Below are 26,715 nucleotides of genomic sequence, written 5' to 3'. Positions count from 1 at the left end.
TTCTCTCATATATAATCTATGCTAAATACATATTATATAGTATATACATAAAATCTCCCTTTTCTGTTACATATTTATATCAACAAGGGTGAAAGTGAGGAAAAATACATTCCTGGTGTTCACACTAGTTACATTAGGAAGCCTGAATGGTGACCTCTATTTTTATCTTTATTTTATTTGTTACAATGATGCATACTACTTTTTAATTTAAAAAATAAGTGGAGAAATTTTAAATAAAAGTCTATTGTGTAATTGAATTATAGACTAATAAGTATTTGCCTGGGGAAAAATCTGGCTTATTAACTATTAAGTACTGTAATACTCGGAGAAGGCAATGGCACCCCACTCCAGTACTCTTGCCTGGAAAATCCCATGGATGGAGGAGCCTTGTAGGCTGCAGTCCATGGGGTTGCTAAGAGTTGGACATGACTGAGCGACTTCACTTTCACTTTTCACTTTCATGCATTGGAGAAGGAAATGGCAACCCACTCCAATGTTCTTGCCTGGAGAATCCCAGGGACGGGGGAGCCTGTTGGGCTGCCGTCTCTGGGGTCGCACAGAGTTGGACACGATTGAAGCCACTTAGCAGCAGCAGCAACTGTAATACTAATGAAATTTTAAGACTTCATTATTTCAAGTGAGAAAGGATTCCGGTTTATACTACTACAAAAGTGTCCAGATTCAGATTTAACTATTTATATGATTCATCTATAAGCCGATTTCCCACAGGACTGAAGGTGCAAAAAGTAGGCAACAACTTCAGTAAAGCAGTCATCCCTAGATCTCAAACATTTACTTTCCCCTCTTTTCGGTTTGTTAGTATTCTTGACTGCTTTAAGCCAGTCTTCCACTCCAGATAATAAGTTCCTTTTCTCCCCCAATAAAATCCATTCTTAAACTGTACTTCTAGAAAGTTTACTTTTCTATTTCTCCTATGGACACTTTATCTTAATTCTAAACTAAAGGAATTAGATCAGACATGACATAGATATTTACTGAGCACCCTCATTGTGCTAGAATTTAAGAACCTAGACAAGCGTTTTTAGAGAATGAAGAAAGTAGGTATTTTCTGTTTACCCAAGACACCTATTTCTCTTTGAGTTTTAGTGATGACCACTGGTGGTTCAGATGGTAAAGAATCTGCCTGCAATGTGGGATACCCAATTTTGAGCCATCAGTTTGGGAAGATGTTATGGAGAAAGGAATGGCAATCCAATATTCTTGCCTGGAGAATCCCATGGACAGAGGAGGCTGGCAGGCTACAGTCTATAGAGTTATAGAGTTGGACATGACTGAAGTGACTTAGCATACACTGTTTAGTCGTTAGCTTCAAGTCTTAGAGGTACAAGAATACACTGGTACATTTTATAGTTGGTGGCACTTAGATTTAATGAAATATGGTAGAGATGGAGGAGAATGGAGAGAGAGTATATTCATGATTATGATTTGACCAAGACATTAAACTGAAGTTGATGTGGGACAGAGTGGAGAAAGAACAAGAATAGAAGGGGCAGAGCCTCTTGATAAAGGTGAAAGAGGAGAGTGAAAAAGCTGGCTTAAAACTCAGCATTCAAAAAATGAAGATTATGGCATTCAGTCCCATCACTCCATGGCAAATAGATGGGGAAACAATGGAAACAGTGACAGACTTTATTTTCTTGAGCTCCAAAAGCATTGCATACAGTGACTGCAGCTATGAAATTAAGACACTTGCTTCTTGGAAGAAAAGCTGTGACAAATCTAGATAGCATATTAAAAAGCAGAGATATCACTTTGCCGACAAAGGTCCATATAATCAAAGCTATGGTTTTTCCAGTAGTCATGTATGGATATGAGAGTTGGACCATAATGAAGGTGCTAGAAAAGACTCTTGAGAGTCCCTTGGATGGCTAGAATATCAAACCAGTCAATCTTAGAAGAAATTAACTCACAATATTCATTGGAAGGACTGATGCTAAAGCTTCAATACTTTGGTCACCTAATGTGAAGAGCTGACTCACTGGAAAAGACTCACTGGAAAAGACTCACTGGCAAAGACTGAGGGCAGGAAGAGAAAGAGAAGACAGAAGACAAGATGGTTGGATGACATCACTGACTCAATGGACATGAGCTTGAGCAAACTCTGGGAGATACAGAAGGACAGGGCAGCCTGGCGTGCTGTAGTCAATGGGCTAGCAGAGTCAGACCGGACTGAGTGACTCAACCCCAAGGTGGTATCATCTAAGTATCTAGAATTTCCTTTGCTGGTACTATGATGCCAGGAGATGGTGGTTATTTAAATAGGAGGAGTTGAGGATAAGGAGGCCAATAATTTGAATGTAGAGTCTTATCTCCTTTATTGCTTTCTCCATTGTACAGGGGAAAACTCAGTGTAATGTGGGATTACAAATAGTATTCAAATAGGGATACTGAAAAGAAGCAAGCAGAGGGTCTTAGAAAAAATCTTAAAGGAAAAGCTAATGAATCAAACTTAAAAAAATTATTTGATAACTTCATGGAATCTGTATATGTTCAATTGTGCTTTACATCGAGGCATTTTAGTGTACAATTGATAAGTTAAAATTGTACTCTTATCAGAAAGTGTCATTTCAGTTGAGATATTATGCAAATGAGGATGGCAAATTAATATGCATATTTCTTCTATTAAAATATGGTATGAATCCCTTTAGTATAAAATATTCTCTGCACATCAGTGTGTTGCTTTATTTCTTGGCCAGGTTCAAATTCCTGGAATAGGATTTTATTTAGTGCTAATGCTTTCGTTAGGCAAAACCCTTTGGAATGCATTAAACAGAATTAAAAATCTTCCATTCACTTACTTGAACTCCAAAAGGTTCATTTCGTGGCGATAATCCCCCTGGACCATCTTTAAATTTGAGATTTGCTCGGAACTGGAAGCCTCTATCTTTTCTAAGAGCTGCATTACCTAATGAAAGTACAAAGGGAGCTTTTTTCTGTGAACAAAACCACTAGCACTTACATTCATTATACTTTATTCCTAAAGGAGCCTGGAATAAAGACTTGAGCCTAAAGCATGTTTGCATTTGAAAATGATTTTTGTCAAAGGAATGATTCAACAGTTATAGCAATACCTTCAGGGAAAGAACAATGGGGGCATGTTCCATTCTGCTGTCTATAATGATCTTTTTGATAAGAAACCATCTAATGATATAACAAAAGCACACTATTGACATTGGCTTATCAGTTTGCTGGTTTGATTGTTGCTTTGCTTTGTCTCCCCAGTTACAGTGTAAGCCGCTCTGTCTTCTATCACCACTGCATCCTCAGGACACATGAGATGACCGATGGTACAGGCTCACCAAATGCTATTGAATACATGCTGCAATGCACGACTGGGTCTGCGAAGAAAACACCTGAGTGGCCTAAGATCGGGCCTCAGGAATTTCTTGGTAGAATTCTGACGTGAGCACAAATAAATTCCAAGTGAAATAACTTAGGACATTTTAAACATAGGATCTGCTCACTTAGCAACTTTCAAATATGCAACTCAGTTCTGTTAACTATAGTCATTATGCTGTCTATTATATCACAAGGCATTTATTTTATAAACTTTCTTGATTTGCAAAACCTTAGTAAAATAGGAATGCTGCCGTGTTAGTTGCTCAGTTGTGTCCAACTCTTTGCAACCCCATGAACTGTAGCCTGCCAGGCTCCTCTCTCCATGGGATTCTCCAGGCAAGAATACTGGAGTGGGTAGCCATTTCCTTCTCCAGGGGATCTTCCTGACCCAGGGATTGAACCTGGGTCTCCTGAACTGCAGGCAGATTCTTTGCAGTCTGAGTCATCAGGAAACAGATTTATTGAGAAAGTTTATTTCTTCCATCAGAGGAGAAACACTTGGGATATTTCTGTTGAGGATGCCCTCTGTCTCTGCATTATTACTTAATATTGTACCAGAGTTATTATTCAAAACACTTAGAGAAAAGAAATTATGTATATGAAAATGGAAAAAGGTGAGGCCAAATGATTTTTACTTACAAATCATATGATTGTATCTGGGAAAACTAAAGACCAACTGAAAAATAACTAATCAAGAAGACAATTCATGAGGTATAAAATTAATACAGCCTTTATAATACACAACTAACAAGTAGTTAGAAGATATAAAACCCCCATTACAATTAACAAAAAAAGGATGAAGTCTCAAAATTATATTTAAGATAATGACAAATCTACATGAGGAAAATTTGAAGGATTTTCTGAAGGATACAAAAGCAAACCTGAAGAAATGGAAAGTACCCTATGTTCTTGGATAAAATACTCAGCATTATGACTATGTCAGTTTGAAAGTTAATTTATAAATTTTACATGATTTCAATTAAAATTGAAGCAGAGTTATCTGTCAGTTTACTTGCTGGACCTAGACAGGCTAATCTTAAAATCATTTGCAAAAGCAATTATCACTAGGAAAAGGGGAAAAAGAAACAGTGGAGAGACTAGCCCCATCAGATATTAAAAACACTACAAGGTCTCAATAATTAAAATGATAATGAAGGCAATCCTATTTTAGAAAAAAATTCAAAAATGTATCCAGGATTTGAATATAAACAATAAAGCCCTGACAGTGTTAGAAGAAAATATAAGCAATTCTTTCAAGCCTTTGTGTGAGGAAGCTCAAATCTCAGAAGCCACATACACACATAAAAAGAAACTGATAAATTCAGCTATAAATATAGACCATGTACAAACCAAAAGTTGAGAGAAAAACTGGGAAAATGCATTTGCAGCTCACAGTGTAGGGAATCAACTCACCTTGCTAACGTATAACGAGCTCCTGGAAATTGAAAAGAAAGAGAACAATAGCCCAATAGAGAAGTGGATGAAAGATATGAACAGGTAGCTCACTGGAAAAGAAATACAACTAGCTCTTAAATAAATGAAAACATGTAATAAGAAAGGCTAATTGAAACAGAGATGTCCTTTCCTTTAAGAAAGGTAAAATTCAAAAGTCAAACAACACTCAGTTGTGCGGCAATGGGGATATAGGACATTTTATATATTGCTGGTGGGTATGCAGTGTGGTGAAAACTCTGCAGAGAGCAAGATCTTTCAAGAGAGCAAGCACAGTATCTTTGACCCTGCAATCCCACTTCTGGGTGTTTATTCTACAGACATACAGAATGACATAACTGCAAGGTTACACACGGTAGTAGTGTTTCAAAGAGCAAATTAGTGAAAAGAATCCAAATGTTGATCCATGAGAGACTGATTAAATGCGCTATTATATACAGAGGAAGAGTACATGGTTGTGAAAAGAATGAGGAAGCCCTCCATGTACTGATAGGATGGGTCTCTAGGATATGTTTGTTTAGAAAAAAACAGGTGCATAGTAGTACATTTATAATATGTTATCTTTTGTGTAAAAAGGGGGAAATAAGAATATGAATTTGTATTTGTTTCTACCTGTGAAGTCCTGAGTTTTCATTGGAAGGACTGATGTTGAAGCTGAAACTCCAATACTTTGGCCACCTGATGCGAAGAGCTGACTCATTGGAAAAGACCCTGATGCTGGGAAAGATTGAGGGCAGGAGGAGAAGGGGACAACAAAGGATGAGATAGTTGGATGGCATCACCGTCTCAATGGACATGGGTTTGGGTGGACTCCGGAAGTTGGTGATGGACAGGGAGGCCTGGCGTGCTGCGGTTCATGGGGTCGCAAAGAGTCAGACACGACTGAGCGACTGGACTGAACTGAACTACCTGTAAAGGCATATGGAAAGGATTCATAATAGGCTAATAAAAATGGTTCCTTGTGAGTAGCATGAATGGATGTGATTACTGGTGACAGATATAGAAGTGGAAATTCTCAGGGTGTATTTTCTCATGTAGATCTGATTTTGAATCATGTATGTATTACCTTAAAAAAACTAAGGAGAGAGAAACTAGAATCTAATATCACCTTTGAATTTAGATGCAAAATTAAATACTGAGTTATTACAAAGACTGTACAGTTTTCATTACAGAAATGCCAGAATGTTTCATATTGGGAAATGCTTTTACATAGCACATTAGAAAGCCAAAAAAATAAACAAGCTAACAACAAAAAACCAAAACCAAAAAACCAATCACACTGAATCAGGCATTTGTTAATGTCCAAAAGGCATTTTATAAAGTTAAATGTTCAGTTCTAATAAAATTTAAGTAAAGTAGGAATTGATGGGCACTTTCTTAATATAATTAAGAATAAATCAAACCAATAGCCAACAGCAAAGACATTTCCAGTGTAATCAGGAACTAGATAAGCTGCCTTCTTTGACCACTTTTATGTAACAATGTTCTGGAAGTTCCGGTCAAAGCCTCAAGTAATCAGAAAACTAGAGATAAAGCTGTTATGATTTGTTGTTGGCATGATCACCTTGAAAAACTAAGATAATCAACCCCCTAACCATTAGGACTGTTTAGGTGGGTTTGTAGGGAGATGGACCAGCCCAATGGGACCGCTGTAAGCTTTGTGCCTCCTCTGTATTTTCTGCTTTCTATAAACGGACTCCCATGAACAAATAATCAAGCACCAGGCTTTCATCTCCCCCCATTTCCAAAGGGTTTCCACTTTGTTCTGCCCAAATGCCTTCAGAGGAGATGTGCTTGTCTCACACAAAGTACATGACAAAGTAGGGCATCAGAGAGTTTGCGTTGGCTCTTTTCATTACACCAGTGCCTTTGAAGGTGAAAATGCTGTGCTGTGCTGTTCAGTCGTGTCTGAATCTTTGTGACCCCATGGACTGTAGCCTGCCAGGCTCCTCTGTCCATGGGATTCTCCAGGCAAGAATACTGGAGTGGGTTGCCATTCCCTCCTCCAGAGGATCTTCCCAACCCGGGGATCAAACCCAGGTCCCCGCATTGCAGGTGGATTCTGTAAACATTTCAGGCAAAAAGAGCACAGAGAACACGGAGGCAGTGCAGTGTTCTGGAGTGAGTGAACTACAGGTAGTTCAGCGCCACTGGTATAAAGGGTGAGCCGGGAAGCCAGAGGGTGAGCTGTAGAGATACTCAGGGGCCAGTGTAGAGACAGTCTTTAAATTCCAGGCCAAAGGACTTGTGTATTATTTTGTAAGAAACATAACCCATTGCTAGGATGTAATGTGATGAACTCAGGTTTATGCTGAATCTTTAATAGGAATATCTTCTATGGAAAATTCCTTTGCTTGTTCTCTCCAGTTGTACCCAGAGGGCCTTCCCTGGCAGTCCAAGAATAGGATTCAATCCCTGGTCAGGGAACTAAGATCCCACATACCACATGGCAAGGCCAAAAAAAAAAAAAAAAAAGAAGAAAAGAGAGAAGAACCTAGAAAGGAAGGAAATGATGGCAACCGTAGACTCGGGTAGCATATGCTTCCAATTAGTGGCTGTTTTGGAACATAAGAAAATATGAAAGTGTTAGACTCTCAGTCCTGTCCAACTCTTTGTGACCCCATGGACTATGGCCCACCAGGCTCCTCAAGGCACTCATTAAGTATTTGTTGATTAACCTGGCCACATGCATGGTGTATATGTATGAGCTGTCATTCTTAAACCCTTTGGAAAAGGGTTCTTTTGAATAATTGCTGCTTGAGCATTTTGGAAAGTCATAATGATCTTACTTCTGGCATGCATGCATGCTAAGTCACTTCAGTTGTGACCATATGGACCATAGCCTGCCAGGCTCCTCTGTCTGTGGGATTCTCCAGGCAAGAACGCTGGAGTGGGTTGCTATTTCCTTCCCTAGGGGATCTTCCCATCCCAGGGATGGAACCCACATCTCTTACATCTCCTGAGTTGATAGGCCAGTTCTTTACCACTAGCACCATCTGAGAAGCCCTTACTTCTAGCAGTAGTACACAAGAGTTTCAAAATTTTTCAGTTACCTTCATATCCAAGTTCTTAGAAACAGTTTGTAGGGAAGATATCATCTCCTGAATTGTTTTTTCAAGTTGCTGGTGCTCATTTCTGATGAAGTGAATATCTCCAGAAAGCTTCATGATGCTGGAATCACATCTAGTGGCAAGATGAAGTTAGATGTGAGATTGATAACATTTTTAACACTATAGTAGAATCTATGCATTCATTTGATGGCAAGAATTCTAAAGTTGTTTGAATAGTGACTTGGCAGACGTGGGGGCATATACAGAAATCTCCCTCATCTTCCTCTTTTTTTCCTGAATGGAACACTGGCCCAAATTAAAGCACTGAGTTGGAATAGATGAAGACATTGGGGGAAACTCGATAGATATAGATTTTCAGCCATAAGATATATTAACTCAGTTATAGGAGTTCCAATAGATTTTGATGTTTGGGGCATACTCCCTGTTGCCTATGGTTAGGCAAAATTGAAGCTTTTTCCTCTTCTATATTGTGTTCTGAATTCTCTTTCTTCCCTTTAGCCTTCTTTTCTTGGCTCCCAGATCACCAATTCCCTTTTGGCTAGATAAAGTGTCCCAGCCTACCAGAGGTTTCCAACTCATCTTCAAAAGACAGAATCTTTTCTCTTAGCCCCAGTAAAAGCTCCTGCTCCTTAAGTGGCCTCAGTTAAGTGTTGTCTTAGGTTAGGACAAAAAGAATCCACACTAAGACGTGTATGAGGCTTTGGCACGTAAGGTGGCATTTGGCATTTTCAGGGAGGAACCCTAGTGAAATGGCATTGAAATTCAGATTAGCCATCTTCCCAGAATGTCAGGGAATCCCACCCACTACTCCACTCGAGGCCTCCTTTAGGAGAGAACAGGTTACTTACTGTATTATCACTTTCAATGCACTCATATCTGTGTGAAGGGTAGGACAGAAAGCCCTGTAGGGTTGTGTTTGGTGTATTAATAAATGAGTTACCAGACATCACTTTGAAGTTTGTCCTTTTATCAAGTAACCATTTTGACTGTCATCAAATAACATCTATTAGGAACTATATTTTCATATTGTCACGATAAGTGCTATAAACATTGTTCTGTGGCTGTCAACATTTTCTTTAGGATCCAAAAATGAATTTCTTTTTCTTAATTTTGGTGTCAAATTTGAGCTAAAGGTGAGCTAACCTCTTGAGAAACTTTTTGAAAGGATACCAGATCACTGGTGAGGGGTGGGCAGACTGCCAGGAGGAAAAATCAGGGATTAATCTGATTCAGCATGGAAGTACCTAAGTCAAGGGCAAAAGTCATTTTACACATTTGTGTATACAAACTGTTATTGTCAGAACAGCCTCACTGTTGGTTAGAATATTCTTATGTTGATCCACATTGAGATACCCAAAGGCTACACGGGAATCAAAGGCAATGTGGGATGGGCTTCCCAGGTGGCGCGAACCTGCCTGCCAATGCAGGAGACATAAGAGAGGGGGGTTCGATCCCTGGGTCAGGAAGACCCTTTGGAGGAGGGCATGGTAACCCACTCCAGGGTTCTTGTCTGGAGAATCCCATGGACAGAGGAGCCTGGCGGGCTACAGTCCATGGGGTCACACAGAGTCAGACATGACTGAAGCGACTTAGCACACAGGGAAATAGCTGTTGCTATCACCGCTGCCAGCCACCTCTCACCCAGCCCACCTGCTGCCTGCTCAGGGGCCACTGGTTTGTCTGTTGTAGGTTCGTGGTTCAGGATTTAGTCAGGTAGATCAGCCTTTGAGTATGGCTTCTACTGCTTCCCAGGTTTGTGATCTGGGACAATTCTCTTAATGTCTGTAAGTTTCAGTTTTCCTTATCTGAGAAAAGTGAAAGTGAAGTCGCTCAGTCGTGTCCCACTCTTTGCAACCCCATGGACTATAGCCTACCAGGTTCCTCTGTCCGTGGGATTTTCCAGGCAAGAATACTGGAGTGGGTTGCCATTTCCTTCTCCAGGAGATCTTCCCAACCCAGGGATTAAACCCGGGTCTCCTGAATTGTAGGCAGATGTTTACCATATGAGCCACCAGGGAAGTCCTGTCTGAGAAAAGGGGTACCAGTGCTGCGCTCCCTGCATGCAGCTGCAGAGTTTGCCCCCTGCAAAACGCCAGGGTGTGCCAGACACATGGGGGTGATGTGAACAGTGTCTCCTGGAATGCTGTATGCTCAGCCTTCCAAACCGTACGTGATTGTCCTGAAGAGTGGTCCTGCATAGGGTTATTTAAGGATAAAAGGAGATTATGAATGCAGAGCGTTTAGCCAGTACCTGGAATGGAGGAAGCACCCACACAAGATCAGCAGTTATTATTTATTTCCTCAGCTTAAGAGTTATCATCTAATTATTTTCACCCCATCCCATTCCTACCCAACGAGCCTAACTCCACCCTGAGGTCAAGGATTAATGGTTTTTCAAGGCTGTACTCCATATTTCAAAAGAAATTTCTCTTTCTCTCCTTTGAAGTGATTTTATTGTTTCTATTAAAATAACAAATTCCTGTTACAAAAAAATTACACACAATACAAAAAAAGAACGAACGAGTGTTAACATCATCCCAAATCCCACTTTTAAGAAATAATCATTGTTAACATTTGGTTAGTATTTCATTCACCATTATAATATGTACACACATCATATATAAACACGTGGAGATAGGAAGAAATAAAATAATTTTAGAATATTCAAATTATATGTATGAGTTTTAGTTAAAAACATTACATTGAATTTTAATTTAATTTAACCTAAGGAAATGTAACTGTAGTGAAAAATGAAGCAGTTGCTCAACTTCAGGTGTGTATGTGTATGTGTGTGTATACATATACACACACCCCTACTACAAGAGATATTTCTAAAAATGAAGTTATAAAAAGCTATCATAGATTGGAATCATTGTACTTTTTACAACTACCATTTCAAAACTTTATTCTCCGTTGACCCTATGCCAAAGGAAAAAAAATGAGAGAACACATGTTTATATACTTGCTCTTCCAACAGTTTTTGTTAATGTTTTCCTATTTTAAAAATATCAGATTAAACATTTACAGTGTTGTTCTGCCCCTAGAGTTCCCACTCTTTAACCTTCATTCTATATTTAGACTCTATTAGACAGTCATTCTAAAATGTATGCGTTTATTTGGCTGCGCCGAGTCCCAGGCACAGGACGTGGGATCCTTGATTCTCCGTGAGGCGCACAAACCTGTACTTGTGGCGTGTGGGATCTCGTTCTCTGGCCAGGGATTGAAGCCGGGCTCTCTGCACTGGGAGTGTGGAATCTTAGCCACTGGACCACCAGGGCAGTCCCAGTGTTTTAAAGCTATAATTCCATATCTGAGATCCTTATTTTGATTTATTCCTTGGTTGGCCAGATTTTGTCATCCAGAGTTCAAACGGAGGGACCGTTAGCATTGGACTGTTTACATTCTCGAACGCTTGAGAATGCCTGTCTGTTCTACTTGAAAGGTAATTTGGTTAAGAAAACATTATTGAGTCACTTTTCTTTTGTTCAGAACAGGATAGACATTTCTCCCTTCTTACCTGACAGTGTTTGACATGGACAAGTCTGAGATGACCAAGTTTTTTCCTTAATGTGATCTGTTTAGTCTACCTAGATGTCTAACGATTCTTTTTTGCTTTCCTTTCTTCTAGTGATTCTTTCTTTTTGATAATCAATGACTTCAAACCAGGATATCTTGGCTTAATTGGTCTCATATAAATTTTTCTGGTGTTGCAGATTTCCCCTTTGATCTACAGATTCTAATCTCTGTTTCAAGAAATCTTTCTTCTCTTATATCCATATTTTGTTTTCTTCTGAAGAATTTGTTCTTCTTCTTTGGACCTCCTCTTAGTTCTCTGCTGAGTGGAGTCTCTGTTTTCTGCCCTATATATCTTTTCTCCATAACCATTTTTATATGAAAAAGCATTTTCTTTTTGACTTGCTCAGGTTTTTTTTTTTTTTTAAACTTTACATAATTGTATTAGTTTTGCCAAATATCAAAATGAATCCGCCACAGGTTGTCTTCAGTTGTATGTATTCTCTTGGGGAGGGGCTTCTAAAGTAGATTGAATCTCTGTAATATTTAATTTTTTTCTTTCTCCTATCCCTGAGCAATTCTGGTTTATCTGTTTCCTTTTGCTATGGCTGCAGTCCATGGGATCTCGAAGAGTTGGACACGACTGAACGACTTCACTTTCACTTCTCATTTTCATGCACTGGAGAAGGAAATGGCAGCCCACTCCAGTAATCTTGTCTGGAGAATCCCAGGGACGGGGGAGCCTGGTGGGCTGCCGTTTATGGGGTCGCACAGAGTCGGACACGACTGAAGTGACTTAGCAGCAGCAATCTCTTTTTTAGGGAAAACCTTTTTATTGCTTATTTTTAATCAAAGTAAAACATGTTTGTAGTTTGAAAGTCAATAATAATGAGAAGGCTAAGAACACACCGCAGTGATTCCTGGCTCCGTCTCTCCCTGTGTCTCTTAGTTCCTCTCCCTGGAGACAAGTGCCCGCCTTCACCCACTCTCAGAGGTGCCCGGTGCAGCCCACCCTAAGCCTGTGAGCATTCCGTGGGGACGAAACCAGGTCATCCTCGGCTTATTCCAGGGCTTGAAAATCAGTCTCACTTCTGCTAAATCAGCTTCCGAATGTGTACCTTCCAAGGTTCCAGCATTTCTAGGCTGATGTTCCCTGTCTTTGTGGGCTTATGTTTTAAAGAGAAAAATATTTTTTTATTTAGGCTTTTGGAAGGAGCAAAATTATGTGTGACAGTTCAATCAGCAATCTTTTTCTGTTGGGGGCCAGAGTGAGGTACTCCGCCCATGGCAAAGGTCATGAGGAAGGAGGCTCGACATACGCAAAGGCGGGATCGAGCCTCAGGAGTCCCCCTGGAAATCCTGGAGCGTCTACCCCCATAACCAGAGCCTGCCTACTTTACTACTTTGTGCTCTTACCTACATCTCTGACTTTACGGGGGGCTATCCCCCACCACCTCTTTCGGAGAAGGAGTTAATCTAGAGCTCCAGTTAATAATAATTCCTGGGCGTGATAAGAGTGTTTTAACCTACAAACTCCTCTGAAGGTTCTCTAGCCTGCCTGACAGGCTCGTCGGGCCACATGTGATTGCTCACAGCCTCCCAACCGTGAGAGGCATGAGATGCTTTAAACCCTCTAAAAACAGGTTCTTTAGAGAAGTTAGAAAACTATAAGTATAGTGGGCTAATTAGAAATTGTGTTGGTGAAGGGTTTTTCATTTGTTGAGCCAATGTTTGTTGCTAAGTCTCCATATCCCTTGCCCTTACACACATTAATGAATATATAGAATTAACCTTTGATATTAATCACATTAGACCTTAGGCTAAGTAAATTCTTTCCTTAACTAAAACCCACTACACCCTCACCCTGTAGGAATGTAACTTTATTTGGGTGGCGTCTGTTTTGAGAATAATCAGCCCTGGAGAAATAAGTGTCCTGATTGACTGACCGCTGTCACAAGGAGAGGGTCGTAAATTGTCAGCAGGCCCCCCTGGCCAGAAGATGATGTAACACCCCTAAGACCTCTGTATACATTTGTATGAAGCACCTGACTTTGATAAAAGTCAGGACTGCTGACCCCGCGTGACTTTTGCATAACATCTCAGTGTATAAAAGTAGACCATGGAAAATAAAGAATTGGGATCAGTTTCTCGAAATACTGGTCTCCCCATGTCGCTCTCTCTCTCACTCTGGTTGAGTCTCCATCTGGAGCACGGAACCCACCATGCTTACTAATTATGCCTGGGCTTCTAAGATCCGACCGGGGAGGCCTCAGTGTCTCCTCTCCTTCGGGAGAACGGAAGGACGCCTGCGGCCTACGGAAGTGGTGCAAACTTCTTGTCTTGAAGTTTTATTGGTCTCCCGCGTAAACCAAGCTACTCAGCCTCTTTTCTCCACTGAATTTTCCTACTGAGCTATCCTCATTCTATTACTCTTTATATCCTTAATTAACGTTTAATTAAGCTATTGTATCCTGATCCTCGCCTATGCCGTCTCTCCTTCGAATACCCTGGATCAGCCGGGGCTGGTCCTCGGCATTTTTCTTTTGCTTTTCATGAATTCTTGGAAACCAGGAGTTTCCAAGAATTCAAGAATCCAAGTTTCAAACTTGGATTTGAACTGTTCCTGTATTTTTTTGGATAATTCCCGTCTTGAGGTGTATTCATCAGCCTTGTGCTTTTATCCATCTGTCTATCCATCCATCTCTCCCTGGATGGTGGTGGTGGTGGCTTTCACACACAGATTCTTCGTAACTCCCACTCTCCCATCTTCTGTGGTCCTGGCCACCCACCGATCAGTGATGGTGTGTTTCGTGGGGAAGTAGCCCAGCTCCTCTACTCTGCCTCGTCGATATCAAGTCTGTTGCTTCTTTAGGCCCAGGGAAGGGGTGCATCTCCCCATTCTCTCCTCGAAAACCAGATCAGTGTATCTCACAGCACATCATCATCATGGATTCTTCAACGTGATACTATCAACTCTTCTCCCTCTTCAGCCGGTTGCACCTCAGTCAGTTTCTCTTAGGCATAAACTGATAAGAAGTGGGGGGAGGATCCCAGATGATAAATGTCATGAGTGCCTCTTCGGCTCCACCGTCTCTGCTATTCTGTGCTGCTGCCTTGAATTCTCAAGGATATTTCCTATTTCTCCTGTGACTCACCCCACCCCCTAGGTTAATACTCCTCTATTCAACAGATTTGATCTGTACCTTTGGGGGTGATGCCTCTTGATTTGGAGGAAATCATGATATTTCGGGTCTGAGGAGGATACTCGGTCCACACATCTCTGTCTGGTACTCGTGCTCTGTTTGTTGTTAGCAGTTGCAGCAACTTCCATGTTGTGTTAAAGGTGACATTTTTGTTTTCCTTTTTTTATTTTTACTGGCATGGAGATGTCTCAGGTGAGGAGAGTGGAGTAAAAATATCTTTAACAAGAAGTCCTCACTCTTTTTCAAAGGTTGACAGTATCCAAATAATATCATTAGTGCCTCTTCAAAGGACATGTCTTACGCTTTTAATTGCACATCAACACAATTTAGTTATTTCGTATGCAGATTTGAAATGTGAAAGCTGAGCGCCAAAGAATTGATGCTTTTGAATGTAGTGTTGGAGAAGACTCTTGAGAGTCCCTTGGACTGCAAAGAGATCCAACCAGTCAATCTTAAAGGAAATTTGTCCTGAATATTCATTGGAAGGACTGATGCTGAAGCTGAAACTCCAATACTTTGGCCACCTGATGTGAAGAACTGATTCATTGGAAAAGACCCTGATGCTGGATTTTGGAGGCAGCAGGAGGAGAAGGGGATGACAGAGGATGAGATGGTTGGATGACATCATGGACTCGATGGACATGAGTTTGAGCAAACTCTGGGAGTTGGATGGGCAGGGAAGCCTGGTGTGCTGCAGTCCATGGGGTTGCAAAGAGTCGGATACGACTGAGCAACTGAACTGAACTGATAGGCAGATTTGCCTTGGGGTCCCAAATAGTCAAATATGGATAGAGGGTTGGTCTTCTCTGGCTGCTTCTAGAGCCATCATACATGGCTGTATGGCTGCCCTTCACATGCTGGCCTTTTTCTTTTTTGCATACGAGGCTAATCTATCAAATAGAGTGCTGCTGCTGCTGCTGCTGCTGCTGCTAAGTAGCTTCAGTTGTGTCTGACTCTGTGCGACCCCATAGATGGCAGCCCACCAGGCTCCGCCGTCCCTGGGATTCTCCAGTCAAGAACACTGGAGTGGGTTGCCATTTCCTTCTCCAATGCATGAAAGTGAAAAGTGAAAGTGAAGTTGCTCATTCGTATCTGACTCCTAGCAACCCCATGGACTGCAGCCTACCAGGCTTCGCAGTCCATGGGATTTTCCAGGCAAGAGTCCTGGAGTGGGGTGCCATTGCAAGGTGTCAAAATCAGGCAGACAACTTTGAGAACCTCATCTCATTGGAAGTACTTGCTTTTAAACTGCCACTATATTGGAGAGGGAAATAAGGTATAAAATTCAAAAGCACATAGTTGTTATCAAATATTGAGTTTGATTCCTGAAGCAGTAAAAGGTTTGCTAGGACTTATGTTAAAATAATCAACTTAGTTCACTCATGCCAAGATGCTAATTGGAATTAAGATCAACCTATGTAGAAGGAAAGTAATTATTCTGCCTCAGCTGGTCCGTGGGTCACTTGCCTGCAAAAATATGGAAAAGAAAAAGAGGAATAGTGAATTTGAATCTCCTGGCTTTTAGCCATTCTGTTTCAAATCACTAGATTCAAGAAATAATCATAAAAGGAAGACATTTTAAGGAAAAATAAGACCTTTTCCTAAAATCACTGCTTCACATTAAAGGGGAAGTAAGTCAGCGATCAGAGAGCAAGACAGAGGACTAGGAGGCTCTTGCTTTTTCCCTCCTCCCTCAGATGCACCAAATAAACAGCAGAATTCCGATCCAGTCCCTCTGGGGAAAATCCAGTAGCTGGTTTAGAGGCTCTTACACATCAGGCAACTAAGAAAATACCCACATCAAAAAGAGTCAAAAAAGTTGAGATACACACACACCACATACCCCATCCCTGGTTCAGCACCTTACAGCTGGGAGGGAACCACCAAATCCCAGATTCTCCCTGGGGAATGAAGTGTGTCTAGCCACTATCCAAGAAACTGGCTCCCAAATCGCCTAACTCTGAGAGCCGGGGGAGTGCATCTGTGAGTCCCTTGGGACCACAGAAAAGCAAGTGGTTTTAAATGGGCACATGGTTTTAGAAATGGGCAAAACCCTGACTAGATATTTGTCCAAAGATAAGAGACAGATGGCCAACAGGTACATGAAAGGGAGCTCTATGTTACGAATCATCGGGGAAATGCCAATCAAAGCCATGCGATGTCACCTCATCCCTGTTAAGATGAGTATTATACAAAGTATTGGTGCAGATGTGGAGAGAAGGGAATCCTTCCACACTGTTAGCAGGAGTGTCAATTGGTATAGCCGTTATATAACATAGTATGGAGACTCTTTGAAAAGTTAAAGATAGAACTGTCATCTGGAAATCCCCCTACTGGATATGTATCCAAAGGAAATGAATACATGGAAGAAATATATCCTCTCATGTTAACTGCAGCAATATTCACAATAAACAAGATACGGAAACAACCTAAGAGTGTGTGTGTGTGTGTGTGTGTGTGTGTGTGTGAGTGTGAGTCTCTCAGTCTTGTCTGTCTCTTTGCGACCCTATGTATCCACCAGGTTCCTCTGTCCATGGGATTGTCCAGGCAAGAATACTGGAGTGGGTTGCCATTTAGGGATGAATAAATAAATCGTGATATACATGGAGTCACAAAATTTTTAGCCTCAAAGAAGGAGGAGACTTTGCCATTTATGACAACATGTATACAATCTGCAGGACATTATGTCAAGTGAAATATGCTAGACACAGGAAGAAAAAAGTTGCATGATCTTATTTATATGTGGAATCTAAAAAAACCAGGGGCTTCCCAGGTGGCGCTAGTGGTAAAGAATCTGCCTCCCAATGCAGGAGATGTAAGACACGGGGGTTTGATCCCTGTGTAGGGAAGATGCCCTGGAGGAGGGCATGGCAACCCACTCCTATATTCTTGCCTGGAATAGTGTTACCAGTGCACCACCAAATTGAACCAGATTCCAAGTTTGATTCAAAAGAGATTTTGATTCTTATTTTCTTTGTAAAATCATGGCACTTCTAGGGAGAGTGGTGGGTGGTTTTATTATCTTGCTTCATCATTTACCCAAATATTGTGAAAATTCTATTTATCAAATGTTATATAAAAGTATATATAATCTTATGTATTTTAGAAGTATAAAGTATATATACACATAACCTTGTATATGTGTGTATATTTGTATGTATATGGTACCTATGTGTGTACACACACTCACACAAACACACACACGTACTAATCCTGTAGACCCTGTTTTCCTCATGTCTGTTACCTGCTCTGGACTTGCATGGCAGAGTTTTAATTTAGACCCCTAAAGTAAAACTTCTCACCTTGATTGCTTCAATAGGCTTCCTTTCATCTTCATATATTATTTCTGTACTCTACCAATTCAGCTACTACCAAAAGGTTAGTGAATGTCATCCCCTTACTTAAAATCATCCCATGGCTATTTATAACCTTTTACATAAAGTTCAAAAACTTTTTACTTTGACCAAAGATCCCTCATCATCCAACTTTGGATCATTTCTCTAGCTTCATCTCCCAATCTCCCTGCTGCTGCTGCTGCTAAGTCGCTTCAGTCGTGTCTGACTCTGTGTGACCCCATAGACGGCAGCCCACCAGGCTCCCCCGTCCCTGGGATTCTCCAGGCAAGAACACTGGAGTGGGTTACCATTTCCTTCTCCAGTGCAGGAAAGTGAAAAGTGAAAGGGAAGTCGCTCAGTCATGTCCTACTCTTAGCAACCCCATGGACTGCAGCCTACCAGTCTTGTCTGTCTCTTTGGGATTTTCCGTCCATGGGATTTTCCAGGCAAGAGTGCTGGAGTGGGGTGCCATTGCCTTCTCCGCCCAATCTCCCATCTCTCCCTAAATACCACAACTAAAATAGCACCCTCACAGGGAAGCCCTGAACACGTCACAGTAATTTATCCCACAGTTCCTTTGCACACATCATTCCTCCTATGTGAAGTACATTTCCTATCCCTGTCTGGTTAACTGCTACAGTTTTTCAAAACTCATCTCAAGTGTCACCTCCTCCAGGAAGCCATTTTTATGTCCCAATCCGATTTGCACGTTTCCATGGCACCCAAGGCTTTCATTACAGCACTCACCTTATTGCTTATGTTTTCCCAGGTAGACTGTAAATTTATAGGAAGACGATCATGTTGCTGAACCCCTGAATTGTAGACCACTGCCTGGCATTGGTGAGTGTTTGGTACATTTTTTATTGAATTGAATGGACAGATACCCTAGGAGAGGTTTGTCTTAGGCATTAATCACCTGATTATTCAGAGTAGATTAATGAGATGAAAGTAGGGGTGTTTCTGGAGAGAGGAATGAGGTGCTGGAAGGAGACAGAGAGATGGAAAGGTGTCCATGGTCAGCCACTCACGGCTCATCTTTGATGTGTCAACCAGAATGGTCCTGCCATGGTCAATACCTACAAATTTTTGCTGAGCTGTGCACCATGAATTTTTTCAGCCTCATATAAAAAATATCATTCAAAATGTTATTCCCTTGACCATTAAATCCCTTTTAAGGCTTTTATATGCAATTCTTATATATCTTAAATATTTCAATCATTAGAATTTGAGACATCTGGGGATTCTGTATGCAGTTTTAAGGGCATGTCTTTGTATATAGATGTTGGCCTTTGGACAGCTGAGGGGCTGTAAAGACAAGACTTGTCATAGATGAAACTAAACTAGGCATCCTGTATAAGAGGTTCTTTATAGAACCCTTGGATCTCACAGGTAGCATGAGACTTTCAAATTTCATGATACACTTTCTCAGTTGCTATCTTATCATTTAGCTTAAAGACAATATTCTGTTTTCTACAATATAGAACTTATTTAGGGATGAGAATTCAGTGGCCAAAGCTGACTGCTAAGTATTAGTTAGCAGTCTCACCTTCTCACCTGGCTACTCTTCCTCGGAGATCTCCAACTCCTTGAAGGTGTTTGTTGCTTAGGTCCTGTACTGCGAAATTAGTTCCTGTGGCCACCAGATCCCGAGCTTTTATTTGTTCTTCTATCATCTGCAATATTTGAGTTAAAGTTCCCATTAATTTCCCATCACACATGATAAGAAAATATCATTTAAAGTAGAGGTTACAAACTGAGTGCATTTCCCTTCTTAGGCTAATAGTGCAAATGAGTGAGAGTCTTGTGTTGGAAGCCATCCCCACTATATCCGAGGGAGGCAGTGATGGCTTGAGTCCTGCTGACAGTTGCCAGGTGGCACGATGGTTCAACAGTGTCTCAACAGAAGCTGGAAATCCAGATTTTATGTTAAATTGCTGAATTTTAAAATATTGACATTTTATTCAAATTCTTTATAAATACCATATGGGTCAAGCCAAACTTATTTACTGTGCTGTGTGGACGTGACCATCCTTGACTTAAAAACTTTTCACAAAAACCTTTTTCAGAATTGGTAGTCAAGTTTAGAAAAAGGGACCTTTCATATGGGATTAGGCAAGGCCCTTTATAGATTGAATTGGAACCATAACGAAGCTAATACAACTAATGAGCAAATCTGAATAAAACTGTTTCACTTACATGGAGTGGAAAAGGTTTATTGTTTTAGATTTTTTAAGAGAACATGAGGAATTTATGGCTTGAATGTATTCAGATTTTGCCTTGAGTATCCATCGTCATGTCTTCATTATGTCTTAGTGTTCTGAAATGAATCTGACTACCCTATTCCACCAGCTAGGTGGTCCCCCAAACAGTGGGTTTTAATTTTTGGCACTCATACGTAAAAAATAAGTTTTTTTGCTTGTCCATAGAAGAAAATTATATCTCGGTTAATATTCAAACAAATACCAGTGTAAAGTTAAGACATATAAAATGTAATATATATTTATTCAGAAAAGTGTTGAGAGAATAGACTTTTTGAAGCACAGACAACTTTTTGGTTTGGGGGAACAAAAAAGGTTAGTTACTAGATGTTACCAAGGTCTGAACCATGTTAAATTTATGATTATGAATGTTTGGGGGAAAAGAAGGATTTTTATAGGAAATGAATTATGAACATTTCAAAGACTAAGTACAGAATCTTGCCCGTTTGCAAACTGGCAGATTGAGACAAGCCAAGAGCAAATATAGCTTTAGCTGAAGACATACAAGTGTCAAGAATACTAGCTAGAGGTTATTTTTTGTTTTTGTGTTTTGGCTTGTTTATTTTTGCATACCTGTAGGTGTTTAGTTCATTCAGGCCACCATGACAAAAAACTACAGACTAAGAAGCTTATATGACAACAGGGATCTATTTCTCACAGTTCTGGAAGCTGGAAGTGCCTGCATGGTTGGGTTCTGGGGAGAGCCCTCTTCTGGGCTGCAGACTGCTGACTTCTTGCTTCATCTTCACATAGTGGAAAGGGGCCAGGAAGTGCTGTGAGGTCTCTCTTATGAGGGCACTAATCTGCTTTTTGAGGACTCCACTTTCATGACCCAAGTTCCTCCTAATACCGTCACGTTGGACATTAGGATTTCACATGTGAATTTTGGTGGGGATACAAACATTCAGATTCTAACAGTAGGTGTAGTTTTACTTTGTTTTGGTAAAGAATAGTGATAAAAGAGAACTTGCCCTATTAAATAGTAAAACATTTTGAAATGAGTGCAGCTAAATAACTGTGCCTCGCTAAATTGATCATTGTAATTTAGTGAAGATTTTGGTAAATGTAAGAAAGAAATATGCCATATATCAGACTCAAAGTCACTGAGAAAGGAATTTCACACACGCTGTTAAGATTTCTGGTTACTTATTCAGAAAGCAGGGCTTCCCAGGTGGTACTAGTCGTAAAGATGCCTGCCAGTGCAGAAGTCATAAGAGACTCGGGTTTGATCCCTGGGTCAGGAAGATCCCCTGGAGGAGGGCATGGCAACCCACCCCAGTATTCTTGCCTGGAGAATTCTATGGACAGAGGAGCCTGGCAGGTTATAGTCCGTAGGATGGCAAAGAGTCGGACACAACTGAAGTGACTCAGCAAGCATGCATGCACTCAGCAAACAATCAGTTTTAGATCTATACCTCACATCATACATGAATATATAGAGATTTTAGAAAAAAGTAGATTTAAAATATTTAAAAAGTTAAGCCATAAAACTGACAGATAATGGAGGAGATTATTTCATCTCTGAAATTTCTGTTCTTAAAAGTAATGTGGGACATCAAACAGCACAATCTTGGAATATTAAACCTTATTGTAAAGTAAAAATAAATAAATAAATAAAAATAAAAAAAATAAGAGATCTTGGAAGTAAAAATAATTTTTATTAAAGTTCATTATAAACACTTGGAGTAACAGGCAAATTTGGCCTTGGAATACGGAATGAAGCAGGGCAAAGACTAATAGAGTTTTGCCAAGAAAATGCACTGGTCATAACAAACACCCTCTTCCAACAACACAAGAGAAGACTCTATACATGGACATCACCAGATGGTCAACACCAAAATCAGATTGATTATATTCTTTGCAGCCAAAGATGGAGATGCTCTATACAGTCAGCAAAAACAAGACCAGGAGCTAACTGTGGCTCAGACCATGAACTCCTTATTGCCAAATTCAGACTTAGATTGAAGAAAGTAGGGAAAACCACTAGACCATTCAGGTATGACCTAAATCAAATCCCTTATGATTATACAGTGGAAGTGAGAAATAGATTTAAGGGCCTAGATCTGATAGATAGAGTGCCTGATGAGCTATGGAATGAGGTTCGTGACATTGTACAGGAGACAGGGATCAAGACCATTCATTCCCATGGAAAAGAAATGCAAAAAAGCAAAATGGCTGTCTGGGGAGGCCTTACAAATAGCTGTGAAAAGAAGAGAAGTGAAAAGCAAAGGAGAAAAGGAAAGATATAAACATCTGAATGCAGAGTTCCAAAGAATAGTAAGAAGAGATAAGAAAGCCTTCTTCAGCGGTCAATGCAAAGAAATAGAGGAAAACAACAGAATGGGAAGACTAGGGATCTCTTCAAGAAAATCAGAGATACCAAAGGAACATTTCATGCAAAGATGGGCTCGATAAAGGACAGAAATGGTATGGACCTAACAGAAGCAGAAGATATTAAGAAGAGATGTCAAGAATACACAGAAGAACTGTACAAAAAAGATCTTCACGACCCAGATAATCACGATGGTGTGATCACTGACCTAGAGCCAGACATCCTGGAATGTGAAGTCAAGTGGGCCTTAGAAAACATCACTATGAACAAAGCTAGTGGAGGTGATGAAATTCCAGTTGAGCTATTTCAAATCCTGAAAGATGATGCTGTGAAAGTGCTGCACTCAATATGCCAGCAAATTTGGAAAACTCAGCAGTGGCCACAGGATTGGAAAAGGTCAGTTTTCATTCCAATCCCAAAGAAAGGCAATGCCAAAGAATGCTCAAACTACTGCACAATTGCACTCATCTCACACGCTAGTAAAGTAATGCTCAAAATTCTCCAAGCCAGGCTTTAGCAATATGTGAACCGTGAACTTCCTGATGTTCAAGCTGGTTTTAGAAAAGGCAGAGGAACCAGAGATCAAATTGCCAACATCTGCTGGATCATGGAAAAAGCAAGAGAGTTCCAGAAAAGTATCTATTTTTGCTTTATTGCCTATGCCAAAGCCTTTGACTGTGTGGATCACAATAAACTGTGGAAAATTCTGAAAGAGATGGGAATACCAGACCACCTGACCTGCCTCTTGAGAAATTTGTATGCAGGTCAGGAAGCAACAGTTAGAACTGGACATGGATCAACAGACTGGTTCCAAATAGGAAAAGGAGTTCGTCAAGGCTGTATATTGTCACCCTATTTATTTAACTTCTATGCAGAATACATCATGAGAAACGCTGGACTGGAAGAAACACAAGCCGGAATCAAGATTGCCAGGAGAAATATCAATAACCTCAGATATGCAGATGACACCACCCTTATGGCAGAAAGTAAAGAGGAACTAAAAAGCCTCTTGATGAAAGTGAAAGTGGAGAGTGAAAAAGTTGGCTTAAAGCTCAACATTCAGAAAGTGAAGATCATGGCATCCGGTCCCATCACTTCATGGGAAATAGATGTGGAAATAGTGTCAGACTTTATTTTTCTGGGCTCCAAAATCACTACAGATGGTGACTGCAGCCATGAAATTAAAAGACACTTACTCCTTGGAAGGAAAGTTATGACCAACCTAGATAGCATATTCAAAAGCAGAGACATTACTTTGCCAACAAAGGTTCGTCTAGTCAAGGCTATGGTTTTTCCTGTGGTCATGCATGGATGTGAGGAGTTGAACTGTGAAGAAGGCTGAGCGCCGAAGAATTGATGCTTTTGAACTGTGGTGTTGGAGAAGACTCTTGAGAGTCCCTTGGACTGCAAGGAGATCCAACCCGTCCATTCTGAAGGAGATCAGCCCTGGGATTTCTTTGGAAGGAATGATGCTAAAGCTGAAACTCCAGTACTTTGGCCACCTCATGCGAAGAGTTGATTCATTGGAAAAGACTCTGATGCTGGGAGGGATTGGGGGCAAGAGGAGAAGGGGACGACAGAGGATGAGATGGCTGGATGGCATCACTGACTCCATGGACGTGAGTCTGATTGAACTCTGGGAGTTGGTGATGGACAGGGAGGCCTGGCGTGCTGCGATTCATGGGGTCGCAAAGAGTCAGACACGACTGAGCGACTGATCTGATCTGATAAATAAAATTAAGATATAAACAACAAACTGAGAGAACATTTGTAACAAGTGTTACCGCCGGGGGTTTCCATTGTGTGTTGCAATCAGTATACACCTATTCTTGAGAGCCAATTGCGTATGTATGTCTCTTCCCATCTATTTGTTTAGTAACATCAACTGGTTTTTAAAATAATTTTATTTATTTTTATTTCATTTTTGGCTATAGACAGGCTTTCTCTACTTGTGGCAAGCGGGGTGCTTCTCTCTGGCTTCTCATTGCAGTGCCTTTCTTGTTTTGCAGCACGGCTCTAGGGCTCGTGAGCTTCATAGTTGCAGCACGTGGGCTCACTAGTGGATCCTGGGCTTTAGAGCACAGGCTCAATTGTTGTGGTGCATGGGCTCCATTGCTCCACGGCATGTGGGATCTTCCCAGTCAGGAGTCAAACACATGTCTCCTGAATTGGCTGGCATATTCTTTACCACTGAGCCACTAGGAAAGCTCCCATCAGTTGGTTTTTGAAATCAATCACAGTGAATGTATTTACACCATGGAAATAGGCAAACACTATAAACCAGGCATTTTATCCCCCAGAAAAAAACTGCTGATTTTTAAACATTTACCAAAGCATCCCTGCTTATTATTTTTAATAAAAAAACCCATAAATAAGAACTGAAAAGCACTAAATCTGCAAACGATATTAACAGAATATCAGCAGAGAAAATGGAAACTGTTATAGTTGTTTTTAAAAGGTGAAAAAAAGAGAAAGATGTTATTTCTATCCCATCAAATCAGCAGTGATTAAAAACAGTAAATCTCAATGCTGGCAGAGGTGTAGTGAAAAAAGGTAATGGAAGCTAATAGAAGTCTTGTATAAGGCTGATGGAAGTATACATAGATACAAACATTCTGGAAACCAATTTGGCAATAAATGTCAAGAGTTTTTACAGTGTTCTTACCCCAGTAATTCCACTTCTAAAAACATATACAATAGAAATAATACAAATGTAGATACATTTATGTGCAAAGACATTTAAATATTAAGAGAATGAATAATCTAACCATGATTTATGCACCATACAAAGAACTTTTAATGACCTATGAAAGAGTTTATGTGGAGTATTACTCAGCCATTAAAAAGAATACATTTGAATCAGTTCTAATGAGGTGGATGAAACTGGAGACTATTATACAGAGTGAAGTAAGCCAGAAGGAAAAACATAAATACAGTATACTAACGCATGTATATGGAATTTAGAAAGATGGTAACGATAACCCTGTGTACGAGACAGCAAAAGAGACACTGATGTATAGAACAGTCTTATGGACTCTGTGGGAGAGGGTGGGAAGATTTGGGAGAATGTCATTGAAACATGTGAAATGTCATGTATGAAACGAGATGCCAGTCCAGGTTCAGTGCACGATGCTGGATGCTTGGGGCTGGTGCGCTGGGAAGGCCCAGGGGGATGGTATGGGGAGGTTGGGAGGGAGGAGGGTTCAGGATGGGGAGCATGTGATTTTTTTTTAAAAAATAAAATTAAAAAAAAAAATTTTCTTTTAGAAAATAAAAAAAAAAAAAAAAAAAAAAAAAGAAAGAGTTTATGATATAATTTTATATTATATGCTTACAAACAATAGTCTGAGCTTCCTAAAGGGAATGCCTGGAAAGACCAGAGGCAGATGCATCTGGGTGCTTGTAGCAATTGTCATTTAGTGGTGAAATTATGAGAAATTTTTCCTAGGTTTTAAATTTATTTCCTAAACTTGCAAATAATTACAATGAATAAGTATTGCTTTTATTAATGTAACTTGGGGGAAAAAACACAATAAAGCCATGTTGTTCATGAAACTGTCTTTTCCTAAATTAAAAATAAATTGATTTTCAATCTTTAATGAGCTGCCAGCTTAAGAAAGAAATATTTGACTTTAAAAGGGAATAAGCAACTGAACTGCTACAATTATGGTTGATTAAACAAATTTTTTTTCATTTCTTTTGAAAACCCAAGACAAACTTCTGATCACACTTGATTCTATCTTGCTGGCTGATTTAAAAATGGGCTGACTTACTAGGTTTTTAAAAAATATTTGAATAGCAACCATTTATCTAAATACTTATTACTTTATAGTCTTAGTTATTTACTAAAGGTAGTTTAGTAGTTTCTTCTTCATAATCTTTTAACTTCATATCTACAACATTTGTGCTGTGTGCTGTGCTAAATTGCTACAGTTGTATCTGACTCTTTGCCACCCCGTGGACTGCAGCATGCCAGGCTTCCCTGTCCTTCGCTATCTCCTGGAGCTTGCTCAAACTCATGTTTATTGAGTCAATAATGCCATCCAACCATTTCATCCTCTGTCATCCCCTTCTCCTCCTGCCTTCATTCTTACCCAGCATCAGGGTCTTTTCCAATGAGTCTACTCTTTGCATCAGATGGTCAAAGTATTTGGAGCTTCAGCATCAGTTCTTCCAGTGAATATTCAGGAC

At 40.2% G+C, this 26,715-nt stretch overlaps 2 protein-coding genes across 9 annotated transcripts in view; one reads left to right on the top strand and one right to left on the bottom strand.

Annotated features, from left to right (window-relative positions):
* Positions 1–26,715, top strand: part of MCTP1 (multiple C2 and transmembrane domain containing 1) — a 721,660-nt gene that overhangs the window by 8,299 nt on the left and 686,646 nt on the right. For all 3 annotated transcript variants that reach the window (XM_086413169.1, XM_086413168.1, XM_086413162.1), the window contains exon 2: positions 18,704–18,774. The gene's annotated coding sequence lies outside the window, so the exon portion shown is untranslated. The remainder of the gene's footprint in view (positions 1–18,703; positions 18,775–26,715) is intronic.
* FAM81B (family with sequence similarity 81 member B) overlaps positions 1–26,715 on the bottom strand; it is a 58,633-nt gene that overhangs the window by 10,915 nt on the left and 21,003 nt on the right. For 4 of the 6 annotated variants that reach the window (XM_086413173.1, XM_086413176.1, XM_086413174.1 and 1 more), the window contains 3 exons: positions 19,489–19,607; positions 7,866–7,995; positions 2,820–2,926 (listed from right to left, as the gene is read on the bottom strand). In XM_086413173.1, coding sequence (XP_086269299.1) covers positions 2,820–2,926; positions 7,866–7,995; positions 19,489–19,607 — 356 coding nt within the window. The remainder of the gene's footprint in view (positions 1–2,819; positions 2,927–7,865; positions 7,996–19,488; positions 19,608–26,715) is intronic. The other 2 variants (XM_086413178.1, XM_086413177.1) reach the window with 1 other exon arrangement.

Source organism: Bos grunniens, chromosome 7, assembly GCF_055505025.1.
Source record: "Bos grunniens cultivar Pamir isolate PY7600 chromosome 7, Bosgru_T2T1.0, whole genome shotgun sequence".
Taxonomy (NCBI): Eukaryota; Metazoa; Chordata; class Mammalia; order Artiodactyla; family Bovidae; genus Bos; species Bos grunniens.
The sequence above is the reverse complement of the archived record's forward strand: the minus strand, read 5'-3'. Positions and strand labels throughout refer to the sequence as shown.